Here is a 21,044-nt window from a genome sequence, read left to right as displayed (position 1 = left end):
ATGATACAAAATATATTATCAAATATATGTCAAACACAAGTACAAGTTAACAATGATCTAACAAATTCGTCCTGGTTTGGTTCTGAAACCCCAGTAGACATTCACTGCCTAAAATTAATCTTTGATATTTTGTGATAGGGAGCCCTCCTATATAGGCAGATATTATGTCATATTTTGTCATGATTCAGTCTAACAATTGGTGGCTATAATACATGGATAGTCAGGACATAATCCATATATACTCTTATGAAATGTGTCTTACCAAATTGAGAAAGGAAAACACCTGCTCTGAACACAAGTATTATGTTGGAATATTGTCCATATTATATACAGATAAATATAGTTTTAATTATCACAGTTATAATAAGGCCTACTATATAGTATTATATATATATATATATATATATATATATATATATATATATATATATATATATATATATATATATATAAATCATGTTATTATGATCAATAAGAAGGTGTTAGGTCTATGTGTGGCCTATGTTCTTTTGTGGTCTGTGAATGGCCAAAAGAGAAACAATAGTGTTGGAATAATTGAATGTATCAATTGATTGAGTATATCTGTGTTTGATGTATTTATATATATTGTTATATATATACAAACAACACATACATCTAAAATAAAAAATAATTCAGGAACAGGAAAATAAAAAAGAAAACACATCCTTAAATAGCCACTTTCATGTATTATATCAGTATTTAACCACACATTAAAACATTATTCCATGTGGATGTCCTATACCTAATGACTAACCATCATCCACGGTATAGGACCATGCTGTTCCTGTTTTCTTTAGAGGCACTGAAGCATAATTTTAAAGGTAAATATTTTATTCCCATCCCAGCCAGACGATGTTGTTGACAAAGAGTTAAAAGGCGGAAAATTGAACGGATCTGAACAGGTTTCCATGTCAAACACTTCAATTCTCCATAGAAACTCTGATCTTAACTCGGAAACTTTATTAAACCCCGATGGAGGGATTGATAAAACCGCATTTCTATCGGCTGCTTTTTATTGTGGAGACCGGGCTGGATGACAGAGGTAAATTGCTCTTTTAATTAAAGCAATGCAGCAAAGGAAATTACAGTCTGAATATTGTCTCAGAGATGGCGTTGGTGACAGTTGCCTGGAAACTTCAATCTGTTTCACATTTATTCCAGATCATAGTTTGGAGATAAAGTTTAATAAAAATCCTTCCCCCCACATGAAATGCAGCCCTTTCTGATCAAACCGCTACAATGAAACAGACCTGTGGAGCAAACCTTATGTTTAACATGTATCTCTCAGGTACCCCTTCTTATTTATTATTGAAAGGTAAAACAACACTAACTTTACACCTAAGAGGGGATGCTTTTGGTTTTTACATGGCTGGGATGCTTCTTTGTCTATGATTGTTTTCCCCCCCTTTCAATCTGCCGATTTTAAACCCCTCTCGTCTCTGGGTCGGAAATCGGATTTCCTTTTTCCTGAACGCGTTTCCTGACTTCACCTCCAAACCTGGGAAAGAAAACGACAAATGCAAAAAAAAAATATCACATCGGAATAGAAAAGCATCATAACATCACAGGACAGTGCTGCAAAACTCAAAGAAAAGAGAAAGAAAAAAGCTATATAATTATATATCATTCTTCTGAAAAAAGAAGAATATATATATTATTATATATCTAGAACAATCTTTCTCTTCCAAATGATTTGTTTGATTTATGATTTATTCTTCCTCACAATGGACTTGAAAGCAATGCATCTTCAAGAAGAAAATATCTACATTAATAATAGCTGAAATGTACTTTTGCATTGATTGTTAAAGTTTGTTTATTACATTTTAGGCAAGAATTGTGATTTATATATATTTTTTCATTACAGATCCTGCTGAAAATTTATTTAAAGAAGGGAAAGCATCATCTTGGAGTCCCATCAATACGGGTGTACAGAAAGGTATGTTTAATGTATAATAATAATAATAATAATAATAATAATAATAATAATAATAATAATAATAATAGCCTAATACATTATTATTATTATTATTATTATTATTATTATTATTATTAGTAGTAGTAGTAGTAGTAGTAGTAGTAGTATTAGCATTATTATGTGTTGGAGCTTAATTCCTATGGAGGATCTATGCTTTATTTTTTATTTAAGGTTATATTCAAATCCTTATTATAACCAATAAACTAAATGAATGAGTATAAATGATTGAAACATCAAAAAATGTATAATTTTTATTCAATGCATGATTTAATAAAATGTATCGTGAATTAATAATGCTAAATTATTGTGCCATTGTTTAGGACTAATACAATACACACGTATATCATGTGCACTTACTTTTGTGTATGTAATTCAATTACGGTCAATTCAAAAGAGCTTTATTGGCATAACAAGGCTAAAAAGCATTTTGACATATAGATTGAGTACCAAAAATACAGGAATCAGATTGTATACTTGTATAAAATAATAATTAATAAAAATAAAAAATATTTTAAAATAAATACATAATAAAAATAATAATAATATATATTATATTGTAAACTTATTATTATTATAACAATACTAATTTATTATTTTTATAAGGAAAAGGAAATACATTTACACATTTACATTATTATTTCATTATAATGATAACAGTAATGGCAATATAACCAAAAACAGAGATGTTAAGGATTCATATACGTTTTCCCCTACACATAGGTTTACAGCAGCATCATTTATTTATTTTTAATAATAATCTCACATAATAATAATAATAATAAATATAATAATAATAATAATAATAATAATAATAATAATAATAATAATAACAGAGTGTTGTAGGTGTTGTGTAAAAGTCTTGTTGAGGCCTTCATCCAGCAGTAAACTGAGATAAAGTCTGTATCTTAAATCAACGGTATTGGAACCAGCTGGATCAATTTAACCACTAAGTGTGAAAGCTGTCCTATGCGGGATTGTTCAAAACTGTGGATATCATCAACACTGATATACAATCCTCCGTGTTCACATTGAACCTGGCATTCACAGCAATGCCACGTTGGCCCCAAACAAAAGCTGTGTGGAGCTCTTGCCCGTGAAAGCCTACTTTTAAAACCCTTCACGTTTCATGTCTTATTGCTTATTCCAGGCAGCGGACAGATCCAGCTGTGGCAGTTCCTGCTGGAGCTCCTGTCCGACAGCTCCAACATCAGCTGCATTGCCTGGGAAGGAACTAACGGGGAGTTTAAGCTCATCGACCCGGACGAGGTGGCCAGGCGCTGGGGTGAGAGGAAGAGCAAGCCCAACATGAACTACGACAAACTGAGCCGGGCTCTGCGCTACTACTATGACAAGAACATCATGACCAAAGTCCACGGGAAGCGCTACGCCTACAAGTTTGATTTCCACGGCCTGGCGCAGGTGTGCCAGCCCTCGTCCACGGAACACTCCCTGTACAAATTTCAGAGCAATTTCTCGCCTCTGCCCTTTTCGGGGATTTCCAAACTCAATCTGGTCACTCCGGGGGTCTCACCATCCGGCTTCTCCTACTGGCCCGGCTCTCCCCCAGCACTGTACCCCAGTCACAACCTGCAGCCCCCGGGACCCTTCAGCTCTGTGGCCGCGTCTCACATCAGCAACATCAACAACCTGAATAACATCAATAGCCATTATCATTAAACTGCAGGCTGGGAAGATGCTCTGGTGCCATTCACATACAGAAAGCAGTCAATCTTTATTTTTTTAAGGATGTGCTGATTATATTATGTAAAACCGTACAACCATCGTATTTGGTGAAGTCTTGTCATTGCATACATTATATATATAAAAAAGAAAATACTGATTACAGTTTCTTATGAAATTGATCATATTTTTCACAGGCCCTCACCAGGCAACATAAACGAAATAATTGCAGTACATTTGCATTAACATGGACACTGCGTGATAATTCAAGACAATAAATGTGGTTGATTTCTAAATATGTTCAGTTTGTTATTATCCAGATATTGAGGTTAGTGTTGAGTATTACTGTAGGTCTAGATACAATTAAGATATTTTACAATTATACCTGGAAATAACCTTGATGTTACAAAATATGCTAAACTGTCCTGATGGACTATTCAGCGCCACCTGGTGTATAGAATAATAAAGAAGAAGTGGAGCCAAATCTATTATTATTATTATTATTATTATTATTATTATTATTATTATTATTATTATTATTATTATTAACTCTGAAAATGTAATGGATAATTATACATTTGTAGTCGGAAGAATTAAACTCCTTGCATTTGAACTCAGTAGAGTCTTCATCAGCTGAATCAATATTCAACAACAACTTAAAATAAATATTTGATACATTAATATAGTGTAATGAGTAAAACATTTTTTTTTTAATAAAGCAGTCTCTAAATAACACTATTTTAAATTAAGGCAGTGCATACTTTCAACTGCTTTCAAGTTATCTTTGATAATCTCATTTTCTACTATGTGACCGTTGCAATATTTTTTTCCTCATGTTTTAACATATATTCTATTTACATATTTAGTTATTCATTTATTTTTTAAATTATAATTTCGGTGAAATGACACACCTGGTTTTAACTAAATCCAGTTAAATATTTTGTAGTGTAAAATAAAATACTTAATTAGGAATTAGCAAATTTAACTGTACTGTCTCTCTCATATTATTAACTAATCACATATTCATAACCAAAATACAGTTTTAAACAGCCGAGTTACATGTACGAGGAAAGGCCAAACATTCAAGAAGTATAAACCATTAGGAACTTAGTCATTGGTATTTGCTTCTATATTTTTATTTCCTGTCAAAAATGTGACACATTGTAAGCAATATTAACAATACATGAATGTACCATTGTATTCACCTGGAGGAAGTCAGTTATTCATGGTAAGTACATTGAAGTAAATTATGGTCAACACTGCTGTCATGGTACATATAGAGGGATTTTAAACATTAAGAGTAAGTAATGTTTATCAATTGAATTAACAGATAATCATTTTTATTTGCATTCTTCAGAACACAGTAACTCAAATAATAAAAATATCTACACAGTTAATAAAGTTGCACATGCTGAGCTGTGTGTCTGTCAGTACAGTACTTTCCATAGATTAATTGTCATTGAATGTTGTGTTGGTTATGTACCGTAGAGAAGGCCTGTATTCAATGTGTAAACTGCGATTTAAAATATGTGTGTATAAAAATCTTCAATAAAGAATTAAAGGTCTGTCATAATTGTGTACATCTCCTGTGTATTTTATTTTATTTAGCCTATTAATGTCACAATGTCAAATAATTACATATAGTATTCTCTCTCTCTCTCTCTCTCTCTCTCTCTCTCTCTCTCTCTATATATATATATATATATATATATATATATATATATATATATATATATATATATATATAGTTAAAATGACCAAGATGACTACTGTAATACTAAGCATCAAAATGGTGCAGTATCTTTAATTAATACCAAAATAATCTCCAGTCTCTTATCTTAATTAATTTGGGGGAACACAATAATTTGTCTATAAAAGCTACATTTGACCAGCTCTTTGGTTTACAGTAAGAGGTATGTGTCATACTTCCAGCATAAAAAAATGATCTATATGCACGTAGTTACAATTATGAAGGTTTCAGTCTTTTCAGTCAGGTCTAAGTAATTCGTAACTTTCACTGATTACTTGCTTCCTTCCTGCAGGGCAGCTGTCTGAGCCTTGCTTCTAAGTAAGCTGTAGAGTTTTGTGGTGGGTAAGTATTTTCAGTTTGATCAAATGCACTACATTACATAGGTCTTTGTTTCTCATCAAGATATATTATTACTACTGCTGCAAGAACTTCTACTGCTACTACTACTATTATACTACTACTAACACAGTAGTAGTAGTAATAGTAGTAGTAGCAGTAGCAGTAGTAGTAGTGGAATAGTAGTAGAAGCAGCAGCATCAGTAGAAGTACAAGCAGAAATACGACTTTAAGAACTCAACATCTTCCTCATGTTATTTATAAAGAATAGTGTTGAAACACATACTGCGTTGGTCCGCGCGGGGGCGCTATTACTCTAAAAACAGCATTTGAAACCTAAACGCATTGAAACCTAGGTTTTATCCTTACCTAGTTATACAAGAAATATGAAATTTGATGACTAATATATCAGTGATATTAGAATATGTAAGGTTCAATACCTATGTGTATGTATTGTATTTATTGTTTTTGGATGATTAATAAATATGCAAACATAAGTATCTCGCCAGTATTGCTTTAAATGTGCTCAGAGGAAAAGTGGATTATGTCACTGAGTACCTCCCAGCTTCAGAACTTCAACTTTCTTTCTATGTTTTTAGCTGAAACTACAGCAGGCTGCTGCTTCACAAAGGTAACTTCTTTACAGAGTGCAAGGATGTTGTTAATTATAGAAAAATCAGTTTTCAGTTCAGTTAGAAAACATTCTGAAAACTACACAAAACTATAACAGTTTGTCTAATCTGGTGCCTTAAGACTCAAAGTAAGGATGACAGATTGTTTTAATGAAATGTCTTTAATTAAATGGGACTGTAAAAGCACCGTCACTTTCATCAACGTGATGCAAGTGAAATCATTTTATAGCCTTATGCATTAAAATGATTATACTTCAGATACTTAAACTAAAATGTTTAAATATTCAAACATCATACATGACTCCAATATTAATAGAATTTTAAAAATAATGTATGCATGGAAATCCAGCCAAACAAATATTTTTTTGAATGGACAAATGTCATTTCAGGAAATGCCCAACAACAAATGCTATAAATGAATAAATGCTTCAAGCTGATCACTTATCACCCTTCTGTTCAACTATTAACTCTGTTAATTCGCTTTTTTTTCATGTAATACAGCAAAAGCGAATTTATTTCAGTTATAATGCACACTATTTTGATATGAATATACAAGGACAAATATCATCTTACAAAACAAGCAGCATTAACAATTAAATCAACAGCAGTGAAATGGCTAATTAAGAGAGCAAACCTATATTAAAGTATTATTATTTTTTAAATCCCAAATGGCCTTCTGATGAGCCAGCACTCACTGTCCCTGACTGCACCTAAAATAGATCAAAGGAATACATTTCATGTCCTTGCTGTAAATCAGCCATGAAAACACGTACAAATTATAAATCAACCAGTGAAACTGAAAGGGAACAGACACAAAATCAAATTCAGAAACATTTCTATGTGACTCTAATAGGTAAAGAAAACAATTTGCGTTGCTCTGCATTGTGAATAGTTCGATAAGAACACAGTGGACGTGTGACCTGAATATAAATAGCGTCTCCTGGGACTGAGGTTCTCTAGTCATGGCAGTATTTGTGCCCACAGACACAGACACAAGAAGCATTTAAATTCAATCTCCTGTTGACAAAAGCAACCAAAACAGTGGGTTCTTATGACAGAGACTGGCTCCATGGACAGTCAGGTGATTAAAATAATAATAATAATAATAATAGAAAATTACATAAAAAACAAACAAAACAATAACAAGCAATCAAATCATCAATATAAGAAAGAAAGCTTTACGTTCACAGAATGGCATTTAGAAAACAGCTCTTTTGATAGACTTTGATAATCCAAGATTGTATACTATACAGGTCAAGGATGAAAGTCTATATCTTAGTTTCTGTAACACGACATTGCATAGAGCAGAGAATCTGGTCTCATCAAAGCTATGTGTTTTTAAAGACAATAAATAAAAGAGGAATGATTATGAATAGTTTCCCTGCATAACACATAAATCAGTCAAAAAGGCTGATTTCCCCTGCTATGTAGTAATTTGATATGCATATGCTTTTTGAAGATGTAACAGTGAGTACAGAAGATTTACCTCAATGTGTACTTCACAGTCCTTCTCACTAAATGTCTGACTTCTGCTATGTATATAAAAAAATGCCTACAAAAATATGTCTGAAGTATAATGATTTCATTACAAACTGAATATTGAATCCTGCCATGCTTTGACATAACAAGCCACCTAACAGTGAGATTTCTATATTGAAGGGCGCCTTACAGGCAGCTGTATAAAATATTTAAACACCATCTGGGCTTAATGTCAGACAATCATTTAGTGATCAGGAGATATTCTCAATAAAATGTCAGAGCATGAGAAAAGTGATTAACTGATCTTGCTCCTGTGTGTAGATCCCTGCTTTTCCAACAATACATATCACAGTAGTTTTTGTATTTCAGCTTCAATTCCCCATTAAATTATACGAATTCTATTGGTTTTAAGAACATTACTGATATAAAACAGATTGAACTGCATGATTTTCAAGTGTGATGAAGTCACAGAAAACCTATAATCCCAGATTCACAAGTGCTATAATAATACCAATAGTATGTATCTGTCTGTCCTTATTTTAACTCATGCAGATCTTTAAAAGCCTCACCTTCTGTTTATCATAAAGTATTTTTTATAGAAATGTACCAATATTGTACAAAAACAATAAATAGGGGAATATGTTACTAGGACTGATGTTAAATTAACATTCTTTAAATTGGATTGGTTTCCTCATTGTTTTCCTTTCATTGTTTAGTGCTTTAATGAAGCCTGGATTGCTCTCTCCATTGATATCACAAGTGATCGCTTACTTTGTCAGAAGCTACATTACTGGGAACCATGACAACAGTCTCCTGAAAAGGCTCCTAGTGAGCAGGGGGCCGATTGGCTGAACTGAATCTCACTATCCAGAGTTCAGTGTCCCAGTGACATCTGTCATTCAAGTTAGCTGCAAGGGGAGGCAAACGGATCGCATCACTTGCAATATGTTTGTCTGTGGTTGAACGTGGTTATTTCAAGATACTGAGGAGGAGGACAGATAACATTAAATAGCTCAATATCTATCTATCTATCTATATAAATATATACATATAGTGTAAACTCTATTCAGAAACTGAAATAAATCAGGTTTATGAGTGGCTACCATCCACAATTTGTAATAATCAATAATTTATCAAAGCAGACAATACAGTGATATAAATGCTAAATGTAGGATGGCCAGCCAGAAGACAGATGTAGTAATCCACTCTTAAGAGCCTGGAGTAAAATCTGAGTAGAGTACATAGTGAGAAAATAATGTATTGTGTAGATATTTTAAAATAATTAGTTTGATTAGTTTGATTTGTTAATTTGTTTGAACTGTAACCTGTTGATATCCAACTGGTGGGTTATAATAAGATTATTATCCGTAATAATCTTTGTATTATTATTATTATTATTATTATTATTATTATTATTATTATTATTATTATTATTTGGTAAAATCATATAATTAATATCTGAATGATTTGCTCTATTTATTAGCTTTCATCATGACATTATTATATATTATTGTAATTTGTCCCTGTAATAGGCAGTTTCTAAGAGCATTTTGTCCTAACAGTGTTGAGTCTGTATTTGCACAGCGGCAGCACAGAGACGGGATATTGTTCTAATGGGTTACCATGACTGCAGTGGACACTCAGTTCAGATCGCTGTTAGAACACCATGTTTTGAACATTTTGAACATTCAAAAGATGAATGGGTCTTTGGCCAATATTTTACATGGATTCTCCCCATGTACCCACCTCTTCCTATCTGCCTTTCTTAAAATAAATAAAGAAATAAAAAAAAAACACACAGTCCTCATTGAATTTTGCCAACTGAGCCGAACGTGGTCTTTATGTGCTACAGATGTGAGGGCCATAAAAAAAGAACACAGGCTGAGCCGTACGTTTGAGAGTCAAGATAAAACACTGGGCTGAATCTGTCTGAATGATTAAAAGACTAATTCAGAGTCTGTAGGTGGCTTTAAATATCTCTTCACTTGAGTTCAGTCACAGCCCACCTGCTCTGTCTCTAAAGATAAACATTGCTGGTAAGGAGTCTCCATTGGAAAATACCTTTTTTTTGAATGGACAAATGTCATTTCAGGAAATGCCCTTTACTTTGCAAAGGAGCATAATAAATACAACAAATGCTATAAATGAATAATTGCTTCAAGCTGATCACTTATCACCCTTCTGTTCAACTATCCAACAAGGACGTATCTTAAGTACATTATTCTGCTTTTCTAATGGACATATGATATCACAAATATTTTCTTAATAATATAATCCTCTTTTATATTATGTGTCCAGTAGGATCCCGCCTAAGGGATTATTGCAGCATTACAGTTTATAACTTACTTGTTGTTCTCTTTGCAATGTATTGAGACTAAGTGAGCACTATTAATGAAATCAACATGTATCACCTTATATAAGAAGGAGATGTATTAAAGGGAAAAGTGTTGGATTTCAGCTCATGATGAGTCAACCTTACAACAAAAAGTTATCTATACAGTTAACAGAATGAATGGTGGAAAATGTCCTTGATAATTTCCTGAATAGCTTGCTGAATTCCACTGCTGTTTGAGTTCTTCAGCGTCTCATAATAGTTATGTTTTCATAAATTTTGATTGGTCATCAGTCAATAACTGAGCTAGATTGTTGCTTCAAAGCTATATAAAGTTCAATCACACTTGATGATGTGTATTATATGTGAGTTATGATGTGGCTTCATGTGGATTTTCTAACTGTGGTGTGAAATTGCACAACCCTCCTACGGCCAGGAAAAGATTCGAAAGTGGATGGACTGCATCCACCCATGAAAAGATGTATACGGACAGTGTCTATCTGCACTACCCTATGAGTCTAACCTTGTAAATGCCATGATATATTAACAAATCATTACTTTTTACTCTTGCTCATGGTAGCCTGCTCCTATTCCAGAAAGTGAGATTAAAAAGCATACAAACAGACCAACATTTAATATAGTACAATGTTTGTAGCTGTCCTGCACTCACTTATTCAAAAAGTAAGACACAAACTGCAGCAATAGAGAACTACTCCTTTCAAATTACATGAAAGCGTTGGGGAACACATTGGTACTTTGGACACACTGTGCTTTTTTTAAACCAGTACCTTGTTCTCTTTTATGCTTCCTGACATCTATTATTCACACCTTTACGTTTTTCTCTCATGATTATAGGCCACTGGATGTGAGTGGTGTTCATCACTACTAGTTTGATCTTCCGCCTCAGACAACCCATTCATTGAATTCTCTGTAAGCTGATTAGGATGCCTCCATATAGTTACAGCTGAGTCTGGTACATTAGAGCTAAATGCAACTCCTGGAATTACCTAGTGGGAGAGCTTATTCACAGACTATTTTTGTGAACAACGGCCATAATCCTCTCTTGTACACTCCAGAGCTTCTGTGCTCTGCTATAAAGTGCACACAATGCTGAACCATAGTATATGTGATTCCCATTATTATAGGTATGGTCTACAAATACAGAGAACATATAAAAACTCCATTGTTATTTTAATTGAATACACACATAAATCATTTCAAGTACACTCATGCAACTTAGACAATTTCTCCATTACACATTATTCTACAGTAAGTAGAATATTCTACCATTATTCTTATTATGAATGGTTCAAGACAGTGAATGAACACTAAGATATGTTTTGTTCCCTGAGTAAGAAGCTCCAAATTCCAACTGGCACCTGTTTGAAGAAAATTAAATTAAATAAGTAAGTATTTCTGACTATATGTTATGGACACATTCAAACATTTAAACCATAATTACAAGCAATCACAATTATTATATGTTCAGATACAAACTTCACAACCAGTAATAATGTAGAATTATAATTTTTAATTTAGTTAAAATATATATTGCTTGAGAGAAAATGTAATATTAAAGGTAACATTAACACCTTAAAAGTATTAATAGGAAAAAACACTTGTTCCTTACAGAGCTCTTTTTTAAACTAATTTTCTTTTGGATATAAAAAGAATATAACATATTCATTTTGCAGGGGATCATTTGCATGTCATTACCAGATTTTTACATAAATGTAGGCAAGCTAGAATGTTGTGGGTAACACTGAGAATTGCTAATTTTAAATCTCAGATTAACAAGTCATCATGTGCGTAATTGAGTGGAGGCTTGATCAACAGTGCTGGAACAAGGGACCAAAATGAAATCATTGCTACACATGGCAAATGTGTATCAACCATGTCATCATATTATTAGACTTACTGTACAATATTTACTTTATTTTCTAAATCTATCATTTCCATGTGTGTTGCTATCTTAAAGACTGTTAAAGATATTATTTAACAGATATTATTATCTCTCAGTCTAGAATCTGGACATTTCTTGGTGCTGAAGGTTTGTTTTTACTGTACAAATTCCTCCAGGCACACATTGTGAAATTAAAGTTTAGGATTTAGTTCAAAACACATTTTGTTTTAAAAGTAAATTGAGATAAATTGGTATTAGTCTAAATGAATTGTTTAGTTTTATGTATGTGATGATTAGAAAACTTCACATATGCCTAGCTCATGAGCAATCAACAACAAAAATAGTTTTGTATAATTATGATGCTAATACATTAATTATTTGCATTAAAGGTTATATATAAACAGACCCCTTAACATTGTTAAAGAGTTTGGATTGAAATGGTACTTATGGTGTTATGTAAATTATAATTTCATCAACTTGTATGCACCATTATTTTTAGTATGTGACATATTGTACTTAAACCCAGGGGTGTCACATATGTATATTTAAATGTGCTTTAATATTTCAAGCCTTGGAGGAATGAAAATATAATTATGACATGATAGCCTATTTTGACTATTATTCCCTTATTATTATATTATTATTTGTATTATTTATGTGTGATATGAAAGATGAATGACACAGCGACTAATCTTTAGTCCCCTTGTCTGCTTAAATTACTGCAGAACATTTGTGCAGGATAAAACTGAATGTGTTGATCTGTTTTGCCTAGGGAGGACTGGCAAGCTGACAAGCAGGGGTCCTGATGAGTCACAATCTAGCAGTTTTAAAGATTTCAGAAAGGTTTCAGAGACCTTAATTTGCAATTGTCTTGGACTACCGCCCTACCTAAAATAACAAAGAAGAAGCTACAAACAATATAGATGGGAAATTCTACTTGACATTGAATTTGTATCATACAATGGGGGCCTGGATTAAATTAAAACAGCAGCCCACAAACTATTGACAAATTACAAACCTGGTGATTGATAGCAAGTTTTGTTTGCCAGATACATCCTGTTGCTACCCAATGGAAAACATTAGCAGAGTTAAAGCTGTTATATAATTAAGTCCAATTTCTTTATTTAAAGTAATCTTCATTATTTTTATGGTCAACAAATGTGGTTAGAAGGTTTGTTAATTGTCTGATTAATATCTGATTAAATGGCTACTCAAGCAGCTGGTTGTATCAAACCTGCAAACAATAATTTAGATTTATCACAATATTTACAAATGTTTTTACATGATATCACTGCTTTGGTCTACATAAACATTCATCAGAAGAAGTGCTTTTGTACGTATGTGCTCAAATAAGAAACATCTTATTATTGTAATCTTCCTGAAACAGCTCTAAGGGTTCCAGCTGAAAACATCTTTTTGTTTTCTGAAATGATGCACTTTCAATGGGAAGTAACACCATTTGACATAGTCATTGTGTTCACCTCTGAATCATTACTACAGCTTTTTCATCTTGTTGTGTCCCATTGTATCTTCATTACAATCATTATTCTATAAACACCATCATTACGTTTGCCATGAGTAATTGTTATATTTAAATTACATGACTTGGATTTAACCCTTTTGTTCATCCTTAACAGTGAATCTCAAATACTACAGATTAATGAAACATTCATTATACAGTATGTGAAGCATCTGTCCTTCACATCTCAAAAATAAATCTAAAGGTTTCCAGGGAACTTAATTAAATTTAATTAATTAAGATTATTAGTTTTCATAATTGTTTCACCAAAATACATTTAAATTGGACAATTATTCTTATAATAAAGCATGAATTTCTATTAAAGATTTTGTTTACAAGATTATAAACATAACATTTCTAAATCCCACTTCAAATGAATAAACATTGAATGTGTGTGTGTGTAAAGATTTTCAATGAAAATATATGTGGCTCCACCCATATTTATTAGCTGGAATCATTTTTACGAAGTACTATTCTGTTTACACAATGCAAACTATGCCCCTTCATTTTTTTTTCATCATTTTGTTTTCCAGCTTATCCTTTTTTCTTTATTTGAGAACACAGAGTTCTTTTCATAATGAATGTGCCACCTTGCCTGCAATGCTATGTATAGACTTCTTTATTGTAAAGGGTTACAAGGTATGCCTCTGCAGTATTGCATTATACATCAGTGTGCCCACGCTTGATGTGCATGATACCCGTTTAGTAATGTATCCGTTGCTGTGGTTACTGGAGGAATGCGCCCGCAGTGCTGGATTATGAATTCCTCTGACCCAGCAGCCGGGCTCCGCAGCTCTCTGTCAGACTGACAGCCCTAACAGACTGCACCAAATCCCAGCCAATCGGGTGCAAGAGCACTGATGCCATGTGCTTTATTCACAAAATCTGGGCTACTTCATCATTCAAACACAGTGCGTATATATTGAGCTTGCAGAAACTTCCCACATTACTACATCCTATTCTGAGCCCCAATAAAGGTTTACTTCATCCAGTTCCTACAAATTATACACTGTACTTCAATATTCAATGTGAATGACCCATATGTTTTCAAAGTGCACCAATTCAACTGAAAACAAAATATAGGATATTGTGTTGGTGTTGTTTCTGTTGAATATTTCTGTTAATATTATAAAAATTAGTGTACATAAATATTGTATATTTAAGGAATAATACTGCTGTGAGTTAATATTATTGTGTATAATACATCAGTAGTATTGTGAATCTGATGTTTAATCTGTAAACACTTCTATTGCTTTCTGCAAATATTGTAAAGACTGAAGGCCTTCTAAAGGTAATAATAATAATATAATAAACATAAGCATCATTATCACCATCATCATAATACTCATTTTTAGCAATGCACTATTAGGTGATATGAAATTATAAATCTATGCAGGAATAAAATGTAAGTTTTTTTTTTTTTCAGCACCAGGGCTAGCGACTGTAAGAAAGGATCCTGTTCCGAAGGATGGCCTTGGAAATAAACACAACTGAATGAATGCCTCTGTATTTTTGTTTGTTTTATTCATTCATCTCTCATTTGCTATGTTTTTATTTTTTGGAGGGACTTAAACAATTGTTACACTTATTGACAGCATACGAATGTACAGTATTTTGACAGACCAGCGGTGTCAGATTGTGGTCTGAAGTGATCGAGAAAACAGATTTGCTAAGAAAAGTAGCCACCCTTCAATATGTGTTCACATGACACTAGTAAAATAACCAGTGGTTCAAAAACGTGCAAGCTGGAAACGTACAAAACTAAAAGTTCCCTGAGAATCTGTTAAAACGTAGACTATACTTTTTTAAATGAGGAATCATCTGTATCGAGAAGGAAACACACAAGATTGGAGTTAATTTTATTAAAGGATTAGTGGCAAAAAAAGCTCCTGCCTGGAGTAGGTGGAAATAGACTGACATACTTACACTAATACTTGTTCCGTTCCAGCTCTTGGAAAAAGGCAGCCTAAGAGATTAATCTTCTGTTTCCATTGCTTGCTTTAAACTGTTTTTCCCCCTCAAGTTTTGTACAGTACAATGTAACATGAACATACCAAAGCTGAAAATACCAAAGCACATGTAGGCTATCCACCATTATGTCCCATTTACAGCTTGCTGGATTTAACCAAATCCATAACCAAATTAATGTAACCAAAAGAACATAAATTCCCTGCAGCACTCTGAGATAAAAACAGTTATTAATAGCTAGGCCATTTTTCTAAGCATGAGGTGTACTGCTACATCTGCCATAGAACCTAGGTGACAATGACAAGGGGACAAATGCAGCATTCCCATTCACCAAACTCAGCTGTACTGACACAATTACATCATAAAAATAAATAAAAAACGAAAACAAATGTGAGAGTTTTAAAATAAAAAAATAAATAAGGTTCTAAAAAAATGAATTAAGAATGCAATCTCAGGGAACCAGATATAATTAGTATTTATATATATTTTTTCTTAAATATACAATATAAAACAATACGTTTTATACTTTAACAATATTGGCACATAGGACGGTATAGTAACATTTCTTGTTGTAAAATTTTACATTCAGATAGACAGCGTGAGGTTCAACATAGTAATGTGCAACGTGTCCGTTAAAGGCCAGCACCTTGGATAGCTCCTTATCCAACCCCAACCATGAGTACTGCTGTTCCTCGCAACTCTTCCCCCAAATTATAATAAATAAATAAATAAATAAATCATCTAAACATTGACGACTAGCTCACATTTTAATAGCTCCACTGCAGCTGGGCATCACCATCCATGTTAAAGCCACAATGAAGTTACAATTTGAATACACAATAGGCATGCATTTATTTAACTGACCCTTCCCCAAACCCCCATGTACTGTGATTCACAGTAGCAAAGAGGGTATTTATTTTACACTGATTTACAACACGACACATCTCTTATGAGCAAAGGGATACCCCTGTCTTTTGATCCATAGGCTCTAGTGCACCTTACGTTTCCTTTTTCTCTCCCTAGACTCTATAACCAGCCCCCTTTAATATGGGTGCCGCACAATTGTTCTCCTACATGAACACGATTTCATAGCTTAACGGTCCAGATTGATAGTCCAATGCCCATTGTTTTCCCTAGTTTCTCCTTCGTTCTTCAGGTCCTGGAATACCTGAGTAAAGAAGTGGGGATCAGAATTGATCTGCAGCATCTTGGCACTCATTTTATCAATGACCTGCAGACACCGCTCCCAGAAGACCTCCTTGTTCGTCTCGACCAGGAATGGTTTCAGTGGGTAAGAGATCTCGTTGCCCATGTAGGAATAGGCCAGGTAGAGGCAGGTCAGAAAGGTGGCCTGGAGTTCATATTCACTGCTGATGTCGTCGCCCACAGCTTCTCTGCACAGCAAGTAGACAAATACCAGGTTGGCGGGTGTGATGAAGCCCTGGTCCTGCCAACCCTGCAGGAGGAGCGACCGGTCCACATTTCGGAACCACAGGATGATCTCGTTGGGGCTCAGTTCCTTGAGTTTAAAGCATCTCCGGCACATGAACTCGCCCAGGCAGCGCAACAGCTCCCCGGTGGACGCCTGGACGATCACTCGCCTGGGGGAGATCAGAGATCTGTTGCTCGGTTGCTTCTGGACCGATATCAGCTGCTTCCCATTCTGCGATGCATTCTGGGGTGGGTTGGGGTGTAGGTTCTGATTGGGGACGGTTGGTACCGGTACCGCCAGAGGTCCAGATTTCCCTTTCCGATCCGAGCTGGGCTGCTGCGACTTCTTGAGATTCTCGTTATTCAGCTGCTCCACAGGGTTGTTGTTGGCCTGCGATGCCGGGGGGTTGGGGTTCACTTTCTTGGCATTTTTTTTCTTGGCCGAGGCAGCCACTAGCCTCTTCCAGGTGAGGGCTGAAATCAGGACTGAATGTCGCTTCAGGCTCTTCTCCGTCTTCCCATTTTTGCTGTTGGGAATAGCTGAGTATCCCCCCACCGAGTCCGGCTTCTCGTCTAGGATGCCTCCTTTCCCTGATTGCGGGGATAAAGAGAGTACCGTCCCCATCTTCTGCGTTTAAAACCAGCACCCTGTGGCCTTGAAGTGCGCTGTTTTTTTTTTCCTTCTCCCTGTGATGATGCCCACCTCTTGCAGTTCGTGCTAATAAAATTCAAAAATCAGAGCTCCAGATTCAGTTCCATTGATAGTGAAGGGGTCCACTGGATGGACAGTGGGAGATGGGATGCAAGCTTCCCACAGGAGATGCCAGGCTCACAGCCACTCCTTCTGCAGCAACCCGATGGACCCGCAGCTTCAGACAGTCAGAGAAATGGGCTGGACTGAGAGAGATCCGCAGCCAGGCAAAAACAATCAGGATAGACCTGCAAACCGGGATTAGCCGTCCTAGTCTGAGGAGGCAGCCAACCTGAAGACGATGCATCAAGATTGACAGCCACCAGTGCCAATGGTAAAGGGAATTGTGCATAACCCTATCGCAATTTGAACAGCAATCCATTTATAGTAGGCAGCCAAATATAGCTTTCTATTTTCATATGTTCTCCTGATTTTACTGTAAACTACCCTAGTAGCGATGAAGTCTGATTTTAGCTTAGAGGTTTGTATACCAGCTGCTCTTTATTTAACACAGCCTAGTGGCTATGATGACCCAATTTGTATTAAACTTTCATAATTGAATGATCGCAGCTATATAGGTGACAATTCCTTCAATATGTTTTTAAATATAACTATGATAATTTGTGCGACAGCGAGGTGTTTATTCCAGCTACCTGAAAATCGTATGTTTTCACCAGTAGTCCTATGGGCATTTTCAGTCCAAAATGCAGATGAAAAATGTTAAGATTTTCATATTCAAATTCAAATTCTAAATTAGGTTTATTGGCATGACTGGAGTGCTTTGCTATTTCCATAACTTTCAAAGCACATTACATCACAGGCACAATACAACACAGAGCAATACAATAATACAAATAATAAGGATGTAAACAAACAAACATCTCTCTCTCTCTCTCTCTCTCTCTCTCTCTCTCTCTCTCTCTCTCTCTATATATATATATATATATATATATATATGTGTGTGTGTGTGTGTGTGTGTGTGTGTGTGTGTATGTATGTGTGATGTTCAACAATCAATTGACAGGAGTACAAGACAAACATTTGACGGTTCAGACCACTCCAGAAAATGTTATACATATATGCACATTTTAAATGTCTGTTGTTTAACCTTGGTATTCATCAAAGTCAATAAGCAGAAATTATAGAGGGCTTATCACAAAGCCCATATATGATAATTACATCTGATAACAGGAGTTCAAAAATTCCCACTTCTCATCTAAGAAAAATAATGTCATAAGCATTCAGACAAACCTCAGAAGATGCATGATATTTTTAAATAAGTTCTATTTGTTATACAAATTATTTTTACAATTTTACATATTATCATGAATTACTTTCCTGTGTTTGTTAGTAGTAATTGCTATGTTTCTAATCAATTAATTGTAATTGTAAAACAGGGAGTGCAACAGCTAGGCAAAATACATCATGGTTAAAAAATAAAAATTAACATGAAAAAACATGAACAAAAATATCTATTTGAGACTTGACTTGGGCTTGACCTGATCTGCATTATCCTGAGAAAATACATTCTAAAAGTCTGGCTATATGAATGAAACATGACAATAAGGACTTCAGTGTGTTTAACTGTGTCTCTTTCATCCCATGAAACTTGACCCTATGATATCATTTCCAAAGCTGTCCTGACTGTGTACTGTAATGTCTAATGTTTACTCAGGAAGTCAGTACCATCAGGAAGCATACTGATTTACAGTAAAACTCTTATAATCCAATTACTGGAAATGTATTTTTCACTTGGCCAAAGATCTTAAAGGAGCATGGTTACATCACTCACTTAATATTTCCATTCGCATCTATGTAATGCGTTTATGGACAGGATCCTCTCCTTAAGAGCTTTGGATTAATATTACATGAAACTGTGTATTAAGATGCATTTATTTGTTTATTTATTTTATAACTAAAATTAAAATAAAATTGTCATCTTAATACACACAGAAAGATGTACGAACAACACTAAAACATGTTTTCTTGTATTCTGCCAAAAGGTGTGAAACACGCCAGCAAAAAATGGAATGTCTTTGCAAATAAGCATACAAATATAAGTTCCTCAGGTAAAATATTGTCCTATCATCCAATCAGCCTCAGAACTGAGATGTTTAATAATCTATAGAATATAAACCTTTGCTATTTTTACAATTGTGAAGGTTAGCCTCCTGCTCCAAATACTCCTTCTTTCATATACTTATCAGCTTGGCAAGCTCCTCTGTCTGGGAGAGCCTGACCCCATGTAGTTTCCATCTGTGAAATTCACTGACACAGATACTCTGCCAACAAAGATAAAAACTATACCTGTAGTCAAGCACTGGATCTGGTTCTATTGCTGGATCTGCACATGTCAAACTGAGAATCATGCTTTTAGTAATGTAAAATAGATACACACACACACACACATACACATACACACACACACACACACACACACACACATATATATATATATATATATATATATATATATATATATATATATATATATATATATATATATTAAAAGTAGGAAATTAAAAGCATGAAAGTCCCTCCTCAAGTGTGTAGGAAGGAAACTGTAGGTGCTGTAAACTGTAGATCATGGTCAGTATAGAATGGGTTCGAAAATGTGAAAAATGATGATAATGATGATTATTATGCAGATATTTAACAGATGCCTTTATCCAATGTGACCTACTAGGGTTAGCAATACATAATACACATTATAACAAGGGTAACAATTTCATCTGCACATTGCAGTGAATAAGATACATTCATGTTCCTCTAGCTTCATAGCTTTTTTTTTTCTTTCAAAAAATGCATTTAAACCATGTGCATACTTTCAATATTTTTAAACAGTTCAACCTTCCCTTCTAGACCAAAACAGAAAGAGTTATTGCAGCCCTGTCTGGGTTAATGCAGACCCCCTTCTTTTGATTTAAAGGTGACATTTTGCCTGCTGGTTGCTGGTTGCTGGCTACAGCGGACTGGATGACTCATCTTATTTGAGCCTGATGCTAGTGACTCCACATCGAGGGAGTCCGCAGAATGATCCAACACAGGGAGCCATGGCCACTCCCCCAGGATAACCTCATTGAGCAACAGATCAACAATGTTTGGGAACTGAGGAAGATTTATGCAGATTGTGTATACACACCAAATCCTCACATTTGAAGATAATAAACCATTTGGACAATCTACTCACACACTGTTAGGGCTGGGAACTGAAGTGGTCAAACATTTTGTAATCGCTCCACTAAGATAGAATTCAGAATAAGTCATTACTATTTTGGCCAGACTTTGTTTTCTTTCCTTTCGTTATTTTTTTTCAATGAACATTCT

The 21,044-nt window shown here is 34.5% G+C and overlaps 2 protein-coding genes across 3 annotated transcripts; one reads left to right on the top strand and one right to left on the bottom strand.

Annotated features, from left to right (window-relative positions):
- The first annotated feature begins 886 nt into the window (after positions 1–886).
- Positions 887–5,243, top strand: fev (FEV transcription factor, ETS family member). 2 transcript variants are annotated; one of them, XM_066687945.1, is made up of 3 exons: positions 887–1,309; positions 1,886–1,957; positions 3,144–5,243. In XM_066687945.1, the coding sequence occupies exons 1-3, from the start codon at positions 1,261–1,263 to the stop codon at positions 3,671–3,673; spliced, it is 651 nt and encodes a 216-aa protein (XP_066544042.1). In that variant the 5' UTR covers positions 887–1,260; the 3' UTR covers positions 3,674–5,243. The 2 variants fall into 2 exon arrangements, with proteins under 2 accessions (XP_066544042.1, XP_066544041.1); XM_066687944.1 differs by having other exon boundaries at positions 887–1,336.
- Positions 5,244–15,134: 9,891 nt separating this feature from the next.
- cdk5r2b (cyclin dependent kinase 5, regulatory subunit 2b (p39)) lies at positions 15,135–17,946 on the bottom strand. The gene has a single exon (XM_066687943.1). The coding sequence runs from the start codon at positions 17,649–17,651 to the stop codon at positions 16,689–16,691; it is 963 nt and encodes a 320-aa protein (XP_066544040.1). The 5' UTR covers positions 17,652–17,946; the 3' UTR covers positions 15,135–16,688.
- Positions 17,947–21,044: the final 3,098 nt, after the last annotated feature.

Source organism: Amia ocellicauda, chromosome 16, assembly GCF_036373705.1.
Source record: "Amia ocellicauda isolate fAmiCal2 chromosome 16, fAmiCal2.hap1, whole genome shotgun sequence".
NCBI lineage: Eukaryota > Metazoa > Chordata > Actinopteri > Amiiformes > Amiidae > Amia > Amia ocellicauda.
Note: the sequence above shows the minus strand (reverse complement) of the source record. Positions and strands in the feature narration are given on the sequence as shown.